The 10,427-nt window shown below is 39.7% G+C and overlaps 1 protein-coding gene across 1 annotated transcript; it reads right to left on the minus strand.

Annotated features, from left to right (window-relative positions):
* Positions 1-31: 31 nt before the first annotated feature.
* On the minus strand, positions 32-10,033 carry arsb (arylsulfatase B). Its single transcript, XM_077498081.1, has 8 exons — positions 9,522-10,033; positions 8,197-8,383; positions 7,924-8,114; positions 6,064-6,271; positions 4,379-4,622; positions 2,740-2,810; positions 2,460-2,582; positions 32-1,618 (listed from the first exon to the last, which is right to left on the minus strand). Exons 1-8 carry the CDS (start codon positions 9,771-9,773, stop codon positions 1,359-1,361), a joined length of 1,536 nt encoding a protein of 511 aa, XP_077354207.1. The 5' UTR covers positions 9,774-10,033; the 3' UTR covers positions 32-1,358.
* Positions 10,034-10,427: the final 394 nt, after the last annotated feature.

The following is a 10,427-nucleotide window of genomic DNA, read 5'->3' on the forward strand; positions in this document are numbered from 1 at the left end:
GTTTTAAAGTATAATAAGAGAGGAAACTACCTGTAATATACTTTGATTTATTTGGGAGAAAAAAAAAATCATTTACTTGAAAGTCACAGATGAGCAATCGTTTCCTGTTAACCAATCAAAAAGTGAGCTGCCTGTAAGTAGCCAATCAGAAAAATACATGAGTAATAATATTAATAAAAATACCCGTTGTAATTCAATTAATTTCTTCAAATAAAAAGAAAAGAAAAAGAAAACATTACAAGTCAATGATTATTTAAGAAATTATTAAAATAAATGAATCAATACCCGTATATCCCATTTATTACAGCATATATACAAGCATACTTTTTTTTTTTTTTTTATTGCTATTCAAAAGGATGGCGTAAATATCTGAAAGCAGCTGAGCACTCCCTGTTGTTGTCTGGCTCTGTGAGGCAGCCGTCTCTGTTTCAATCTGAGTCTTAACCTTTTTAGCGGGGCGGCTAACAGCTGAGCGGATAGCTAACATTCTGAGATGGGCCAACATCATTTTGCGGCCCACTCAAGCAAATAAAGTGCATCTGCTTCGCGCTTTGTCTTCTTTTTCAAAATGGAGTTGCTGGTACTTGCAAGTTTCATGGTAAAAATTATTTGGTAGCAATTGGACAAAACTTCGAGGTGGAACTAAAAATTTGCCTAAAATGGCCACTTGGAACCTAATGGCAGACGTCCTCTTTCTCTTTCGTCATGGCTTCTTGACACATTTTTTTTTTTTTAGGTTGACTTATGATAGACATGTCTACCAAATTTCATGTTGCTAAATTAAATGACATTGGGCTGACTTAAAAAAAAAAAAAAAAGATGGTGGACGTCTTTTTGGGGGTTGAGACAAATTGACAGAATTTCTCTTTCCTAAAAGTTTCTTAAATGTTTTTTGTTGGTCTCCTCCTGTTGACACAACAGTTCAAAGGTCGCTTGGCCCTGCATTAGGCGTCAGGGGGAGGGGGCTTTTCTTGGTGAGGTCAAAAACCAGGGGGGTCAAGGTTCAAAGAGCATATACGTCGAAGGAAAATTAGCTTCTCACACTCCCAAATCCAGGTTGGCAAATGATTTCCCCAAAGTGGAACAACATGTCAAATTCCTCACAAATAGCACGCTAACGCTTTAGCGCCAAGTCATTTGAATCCAAGGAACGTTAGCAATGTTGCTAACGTTTCTTTTCTTTGTTTTAAATGAGATGACGCAGCAAAGCCCAGCATCAGATCAGTCCCAATACGGCTATCGCGGATGCTTTCTCTTCTAGCGTATCAAATATCAACTGATCAAATCACTGATCATCAGATTGCATATATGTCCCATTTAAAATGTCCAAGAAGTGCATAGAAATCCCCGACGGTCATCTAGGCCCAGGGTCCCCAGACTCCGGAGGGGCCCGGGTCACAGCGCGGGTCGTCGTCGGGGAAGTGGACGGGCAGGGCGCTCTGCTGGTGATGGTTGAGCCGGCCCAGGAGGCGCTCGACCACGGCGGGGTAGAGGGCCGACACTTCGTCCCTCTCCTCGGGGTCCTTCTCCACGTCGAACAGCATCACGAGCTTGAGGGGCTCAGCGGGCCGCGGAGAGGAAACGTTGCGGCCCGGCCGCGGGAACCAAATGTCGCAACCTGGACCATATCAAAAGGATGAATTAAACGGGTTTGGCTTTTTCTTTGGATTGTTGGAATAGAAGATAATCTCTGGGTTTATTTTTTCAGTTTTTCCACCTTTAAGGATTAAATGCATTTTTCTTTTTCTTTTTTTCCCCATCATAAGATTATTTGCCTTTTTCGCATTAAAAGGACAAACTGCTTTGTCACTTCAAATGATTTACACCAGCTGTGTCCAAACTACGGCCTGGGGGCCATTTGTGGCCCGCCGTCCATTTTTCAGTGGCCCGTGACAGAAAAACTAACTAAAATGAAAAATTCCCAAACTATAATAACCTTACTGCCATATTACAAATACAATTGTTTATATACACTGTAGCATTTTTGTAAATATGCAAAAGCACAAATACATTATTTGTACAATTTTTAGGACACAAACACAATTTCTCTTCATAACATGATGTGGCCCTTGCGTCCTTCTGATTTTCTGCATGTGGGCCTCAAATGAAAAAGTTTGGACACCCCTGATTTACACTGTTTGTTTTTTCTTTGGATTTTTTTCCACATTAAAGTGTTTTTATTTAGCTTTTTCAAACCTCAAGGATAAATATTTTTTCTGCTTTTTTTTGCATGAAATGATAAATTTTCTTTTGCTTTTTTAGTTTTTTTCACATACAATGAGATTTTTTGTGTGTGTGTGTGTGTGTGTGGCTTTTTTTTTTTTTTTGCACGATAGGACTAACTCGATTATTACCATGATTTTTTTTTTATTATTATATATTATAGAATATTTTTAAGAGTAAATCGATATCTGAATATATTTTGTTGTGTTGTCTGTGGCAACACACGAGGCGCTCACCTGGGTATCCCGTGAGCAGTTTCCAGTTGGAGGATCTAATGGCGGCGTGGACGGACACGTTGAAGCCGGACCGGAAGACTCCTTTGTCGTCATCCAACGCTCGCAGACGCTTCGAGCCGTGACCTGCACGGAGACCACGATATACGTCTTACCTCATTGCCGCTCGTTTTCAAAGAGGTGAGTAGAGTTTTATCTAATTATATCACACAGCGCCGTGTTTTCCACCGCAATATGAACAGTTTGTGGCGGGGTGGAGGTCAGAGTTGTGGTCAGGACTCACATGGGGCCATTTCGACGTACATCGGGTCAATATTGTGCAGCAGCTCCAGTCTGGGCGAGGCAAAGCCTTTGCTGGAATATAAACGGAGGTGTGTTAAACACGCACGTGTCAATCGAAAAGCGCGCAGCTGCCCGTCACCGCAGAGAGAAAAAAAAAACGCACCGACCGCAGTGTCTTGATAACACAAATAACTCTCCGCCAGCCGCCCGCCTGCTTTCGCTCTCTGCGGCCAATTAGAAAGCAGCGCGCGGGCGGCGGTCAGCTGACGCGCGGCGGCCAATGGGAGCGGAGCGGCGGGAGACGCAAGGTAGCACTTTGTGGTGCGGTGACACTCAGTTTCACCTCCTCCTTCGCCCGCGTCCGCATTTAGGAAGCGAGCAAAAAGAAGCGTCCGTCAAAAAGTGGACTGTGAAGGAAAAACAAACGTGGAGAAGTGCGGAATGTCCGGCTCGTGTAATTTGGAATTCCGGGATGTGTATCGAGCCAAACGTCACCCAAAAATTCAAATCCAAATTTAATCTAAACGCCATCCAAATGAGGAGGAATAGTTTTTTGTTTTTTTTAATGCAATTATTTTTTCAGGGTCCTCTTCCCGTGTTTTGTCCCCCAAAATTATAGCCTTTGCAATTTGATAATTGCATTTAACTCATTTGCTCCCGATAACGTGTAAATAAATTTTTTTTTCATGTTTTAAGTGTCCCAAAGACGTATTTATACGTTTTTTTGTTTTTTTCATGCTAGAGCATACAGAAGGCTTTGAACGGTTGCAGAAATGATAGTTATTACACAAACGGCCAGCAGGTGGCAGCAGAGCAAAGGAGATCAACCAGGGCCATATAGAAAAAAACCTCAATTACTTTACAATTTTGAATAGATTTGTGAAAACTGATGAAACTTAGCTCTCTTCTAATGCTAATTGCTGCCAAACGGAAACAGATAGAAACATACTTTTTTTTGGGGTAGGTCCATGCTTTTATAGCCATCGAACACAATATTCTGTGGGCCTTGCAAAATCAGTCAAAATTCAGTAAAACGGGACTGTTTCTGTGCAAATGGCGCAGAGTGAATGCGTTAACGGCATTGCAATGTTCAATCCTAATCAAATCCCTCTTTTAACTCATTCACTCGCAGCCATTTTCACAGATACAATCCCCTTCACTTCCGGCTGTTTTACTGGATTCTGACTGATTTTGCAAGGCCCACAGAATATTGTGTTCTATTGCTAGAAAAACATGGAACCCACCAAAAGAAAGATTAAAATCTCTTCTTTCATCAAGAAAAAAAAATGTTTCTATCTGTTTCCGTTCTGCAGGAATTAGCATTGGAATATAGCTAAGTTTCATCATTATTCACAAATCTGTTTAAAATAGTGGGAAAAACAGCTTGTTGCAACATGGTCCTGGTTGATCTTCTTTACTCTGCTGCCACCTGCTGGCAGGTTGTGTAATAACTACCATTTTTTTCAACCGTTCTTTGCAGTTGAGAGGCTGCATCAAAGCCTTATGTATGCTCTAGAGCATAACAACAAAACAAAAAACGTATAAATACGTCTTTGGCACATTTGAAACATATAAAACAGAACGTCTTTATACGTTTTTGTGAGAAAATGAGTTGATAAACACGATGAAGCATCCGTCACCTGATAGCGTTCCAAACGTCAAATCCGTCCAGAGGCTTGGTGGCGTTGAGGCTGCCCCCCGCCAGTCCCACCAGCGTGGGCAGCCAATCAGAGACGTGGACGAGCTCCCGGCTGACGCCGCCCGGCCGCTTGAGGAGCGGGCCGGACACGAATCCCACGCCGCGGACTCCTCCCTCCCACAGCGACCCCTTCCTGCCTCGCAGGGGCCAGTTGCTGCCGCCAGACATCGTCTGGCCGCCGTTATCTGTCCGAAGAACCCAACCGTGACACAGGTCAGGGGAGGCGGAATGCTAGTGGGTCTACTCCAAGTTTTTTTTTTTTTTATATATATATATATTATGAGAATATTTTTAGGGAAAAACTATTAATATTGACGTAGTTTTTTTTTGTTTTTGTTTTTTTTAAAACACCATATCATTATTCAAAATTCTAATCGAGTTGTATTTTTTTGGGGGATGAATTACGTTTTAACCAAATCACAATAAAAATAATAATAAATACATCTATTAAAGAAAATGTGTACTAAAATGAGAATAAAGTTGTTATTTTTTCCCAGAAAAAAATGTGTACAGGACTGTCTCAGAAAATTAGAATATTGTGATAAAGTCCTTTATTTTCTGTAATGCAATTAAAAAAACAAAAATGTCATACATTCTGGATTCATTACAGATCAACGGAAATATTGCAAGCCTTTTATTATTTTGATATTAATGACTATGGCTTATAGTTTAAGAAAACTCAAATATCTTATCTAAAATATATTAGAATATTTCCTCAGACCAAGTAAAAAAATAAAATAAAATAAAAAAAGCCATAATCAGCAATATTAAAACAATAAAAGCCTTGCAATATTTCAGTTGATTTGTAATGAATCCAGAATGTATGACATTTTTGTTTTTTTAATTGCATTACAGAAAATAAAGGACTTTATCACAATATTCTAATTTTCTGAGACAGTCCTGTATATTATCAGAATAGAGTCAAGGCATATTTTTTCAACTAAAATGTGTGCAATATTTTGACAATAGAATAGATTAGAATTATGTCTACATTTTTTAGTAAATTTATTTTTATTATGAGAAAAAAAAGTCATATTTTTTCAATTAATTTTTTTTTAATTACCATTCTTAGTTATACAAATCTAAAAAACAAAAAAACAAAAAGAGAATAAAATGGTCAGAAAAAAAAAAAAAAAGAAAAAGTAACCTGAGCCCACCGCAGGCGAACTGTTTCCCCTTCACGGCATTGTTTTGTAACCACACTTTAAATGTCCAAGATGTGCTGAAAATAATCCTTAACAGTCGTCAGTGTGGTTCCAGGTGTTTACAGCTGATAAACACTGAAAGGCTCAAGGCGGATTTTTTATTTTATGACAATGTCTCCTGATTGAAAGGCTACCAGATGGAAAGAGTTTTTTTTTTTTTTTTTTTTTTGAAATACTTCCACCTGAGTGCTTAATGACCACTTTATGAATGGGTCGCCATCTTCAAACCTATTGAGCATTCTGAGCTGCACTCTGCTGGACGTGCAGAGTACTGCAAGCACTCTTTTCATTTGATTACTAAAGCATCATACTTTGAAACTTAAGTTGCATTTTTTTTTCTATGTTATTAATATAGTCATTCCTTTGGATTATAATAAAAAAAAAAAAAGCGAGACATAATATTAGGTGTGTGTGCGTGTACCTGTGGAAAACACGAGGACAGTGTTGCCCCAAAGTCCGGTTTGCCTCAACGCCAGGCTGATGTTGCCCACCGCCTCGTCCATGGCCGCCACCATGCCGGCGTAAGCGCGGCGATGCGGGTCTCGGATGAAGGCGTAGGGTGCCACGTAGCGCTCAGGCACCTGCAGGGGCGCGTGCACCGCCTGCAGCGCCACGTACAGGAAGAGAGGCTGAAACACAAGCGCGTGACCTTTTACAATCCACTCGTCATATATTTGACAGATTCTTATACTGAGAACACTTTTTTTTTTTTTTTTTTAAGTATATTTTAGAGAAACAAAATGACTTTAATTTGAGAATAAAGCCATATTTTTTTAGGCTAAAAAAATAGAGCTAGACCGAATATCGGCCGGGCCGATTATCGGTGCCGATATTGGGCATTTTGACAAATATCGGCATCTGCCATTTTTTGAATCTGAAGGTCGATAAGGCTGGTATCTCACTGAGCAGGGAATACTTGCGAACGAAGCGAATTTGGGGTTCTCATCAGGAATTGTAAGACGTTCACAGTCACTTTTCACTTGTCGTAAACACATTTAGAACACATTCAGACAATTTTTCAACGCAAAGATCTTTTGAAATGTTTTACGAAGCCTAACAAAAACCCCAAACGAGCTACATTCGCATGCATTTGTCACTCAGTGAGATGCAGGGAACTTTTCATTTATGGATCTATTAAAATTTCCACTTCATAAAAAAAAAACCCTGCAGTTTTTAGTTTTTTAAAAATTAAATCAAGAAATTATGTTGAAATTTTAGAAAACTTTATTTACAGTAGAAATCTTTAGGGATCGATTTACTTGCTTTTTAATTATTATTATTATTATTATTATCCATCCATCCATTTTCTTGACCGCTTATTCCTCACAAGGGTCGCGGGGGCTGCTGGCGCCTATCTCAGCTGGCTCTGGGCAGTAGGCGGGGGACACCCTGGACTGGTTGCCAGCCAATCGCAGGGCACACAGAGACGAACAACCATCCACACTCACACGCACACCTAGGGACAATTCGGAGCGCCCAATTAACCTGCCATGCATGTCTTTGGAATGTGGGAGGAGACCGGAGTACCCGGAGAAGACCCACGCGGGCACGGGGAGAACATGCAAACTCCACCCAGGAAGGTCCGAGCCTGGACTCGAACCGGAGACCTCAGAACTGGGAAGCGGACGTGCTAACCACTCGACTACCGTACCGCCCTATTATTATTATTATTATTATTATTAGTAGTAGTAGTAGTAGTAGTAGTAGTAGTAGTATTATTATTATTATTATTATTATTATTATTATTATTATTATTATCTGCGATTGGCTGGCAACCAGTTCAGGGTCTCCCCCGCCTACTGCCCAAAGCCAGCTGAGATAGGCTCCAGCACCCACCGTGACCCTTGCGAGGAATAAGCGGTCAAGAAAATGGATGGCTATTTTTTTTTTTTTTAATTTAGCTTAACCTGCGATTGGCCGGCGACCAGTGCAGGGTGTCCCCTGCCTAGCGTCCAGAGCTGGCTGGGATAGGCTCCAGCACCCCCCGCGACCCTTGTGAGCGGATATGCGGTCAAGAAAATGGATGGATGGAATTTAGCTTAACACATGCTAATGACCCTGTAAGCTCTGTCATTTTTGTTAGAATTTTTTTGAACAAATCTGTCAATATAGTTTAAAAGAAAATGATTTTTTTTTTTTTTTATTTTACTGCAAATGAATAGCGGGTTGAAATATGGGTTATCGGCCTCCTTGACGACTAATAATCTGGATCGGTATCGGCCTTGAAAAAAACATATCGGTCTATCACTACTAAAAAAAACCTTAATGAGGCTCGTGTCACCTTTTTGGGGTCGTGTTTGCCGATGATCCCGACGGCCCTCTGGCTGAACAGCTCGGTGGAATAATCGCCTTTGTATCCCGGGGCGGGCGCTTCCTCCTCCCGCAGGTCCAAAGCACATCGACTCAGGTTGAGGGCGGCGATGGGGTTGCAGCGGATGTGCGTGTAGTAGTTCTCGCTGCCAGTTAGATAGCCTGGACAACATATTATATTAAGTTACCCGTTGAGCGAACAAGTAGCACGGCGACGTGGGAGGAAGACGAGGCGCGTACGAACCGAAGTAGGATTGGAAGCCGCGGCGCGTGGGCAGGCAGTCCTTCTTGTACATGCCCAGGTGCCACTTGCCCACCATGTGCGTGGCGTAGCCCGCCTCGGACAACAGCTCGGGCAGCAGCTTCTCGTCCAGCGGCACGCAGTACGGCTGACACGGCCAGATGATCTGGTGCTGCATGCCCGTGTGGATCTGCCAAAGTCAAACACGCAACGCGCTGCTGAAAGGGGAACGAACGACTGTCGCCACAACCTTTAACTCCGATGCTAGCTTGAGGCTCAATACCACTTTTTAACAGATGATTTTGTCATTCAAAAGGGAAATTTGAATTTAAAAAAAAAAAAAAAAACTACAATGAGTTCAAAACTGTACTAACAGCAGACTTATTAAAAGTAAAAGTCCAAGACAGCAAAAAGCACTACGAATCAAAATAGTAGTACTAAACAAAGAGTCTGCAACCTGCCTGTGGATCTCTTAAAAAATAAAAAATAAATAAATAAATAAATTAAAAAAAAAAACTGGTGGAAGCAGAAATGATTTTTATTTTATTTATTTTTAATTGTACTGTTTTAGAGAACATATTCTTTGAAGGAATTACAAAACTAGATGTTAAAAAGGAATAATTAAATTTAAAAAAAAAATGACAGAGTCCAAATTTGTAAGTTGTCAAAGAGAGATAAAAGGTAGATGAAAAAGCTTTTTTTTAAAACACCCAAAAATGTACAAAAAGTGAACATAAAATGCCCAAACTCCAAAAACAAAAGAAATGCAGAAAATTACCATGTACACAAAACTGCAAAAAAAAAACAAAAACAAAAAAAAAGCCAGAAACTACATTAAAAAAAAAGAAAAAACGTTCAAAAGTTAACTATAGAATGTCCAAAAACAAAAAACAAAAATCCCCCAAATTACCATAAAATGTCCAGAAAATTACAACAAAAAATGTCAAAAAAAAAAAAAAAAAAAAAAAGCCAGAAACTACATTAAAAAAAAAAAGAAAAAACGTTCAAAAGTTAACTATAGAATGTCCAAAAACAAAAAACAAAAAAAACCCAAATTACCATAAAATGTCCAGAAAATTACAACAAAAAATGTCAACAACCAAAAAAAAAAAAAAAAAAAAAAAAAAAAAGGAAGAAGAGAGGCAAAAATTACCACATGATCATAAAATTGGTAAAAATAGCAGTACGGTAATTTGACAAAATGGCAGAAATAAATAAATAAATTAATTAATTAATAAAATAAAATAAAATAAAATAAAATAAAATAAAATAAAATAAAATAAAATAAAATATTAATAATCTAAAAACAAAACACTAAAGTGTCTCACCTGATACCGTCCAGTCATGAGCTGGTTCCTGGACGGGGTGCAAATCGGCTGGACGTAGTAGTTCTCCAGGCGGACCCCCGCGGCCGACAGCTTGTCCAGGTTGGGCGTGTTGATCTCCGCACCGTGGTAGCCCACGTCGTACCAGCCCAAGTCGTCCGCCAGGATGAACACGATGTGCGGCTGCTTGGAGCCCGACGCCGCGGGGCAACCGACGGTCAACAGCAACGCAAAGAAAGTCAGTTTTTCGGCCATGTTTACGTTCACCTCCGAAGTTAATTAAGCAGAGTAGAAGCGAAGTGGCTGTCAGCAAGTCAAGGAAGAAGTCAGCCTCGCGGTTTGAATGGTTAAGGATCGCACAAGCATGGCGGATATGAATTAATGTTTCGCAAAATAACCGCTGTCACGTTTTGCTGTTAAAATGGGGAACTATTCAAGTAATATCCTGAAGAACTTTCGCCACGACTCTTGAAAAAGCTCTGCCGACGACTCAGCAGCCAATCAGGTGACCTGAAGGAATTTGTCCAGGTCACGTGAGGAAACAGGAAGCGGTACGCAGCAAAACGGAAGCCAGTTTGTTATCAAGATTAGAACGTTAATTTAAAATAATAATAATCATAATTATACTAGCTGAATGTCTACTTTCTTGTCTGTTTGTTTAAACACAAAATTTATTTCATCGTAACAGTGCTTGATTTGGCATTTATTTGGGCAGAATTTTAGTTTGGTCAAACGGATAAAACCATTTTCATTATTTATTTTCCAATTAAAAGTACACTTAAAATATCTATAATGGAATGTTTGCTTTTATTACTAATTTAATGAAAATTGAACTGACCAGTCTTCACTATAATAATTATTAGTGATTATTTGCTTTTTTTTTCTTTTTTTTTTACACTAACTTTTAAC

This window comes from Festucalex cinctus, chromosome 15 (assembly GCF_051991245.1).
Source record: "Festucalex cinctus isolate MCC-2025b chromosome 15, RoL_Fcin_1.0, whole genome shotgun sequence".
Taxonomy (NCBI): domain Eukaryota; kingdom Metazoa; phylum Chordata; class Actinopteri; order Syngnathiformes; family Syngnathidae; genus Festucalex; species Festucalex cinctus.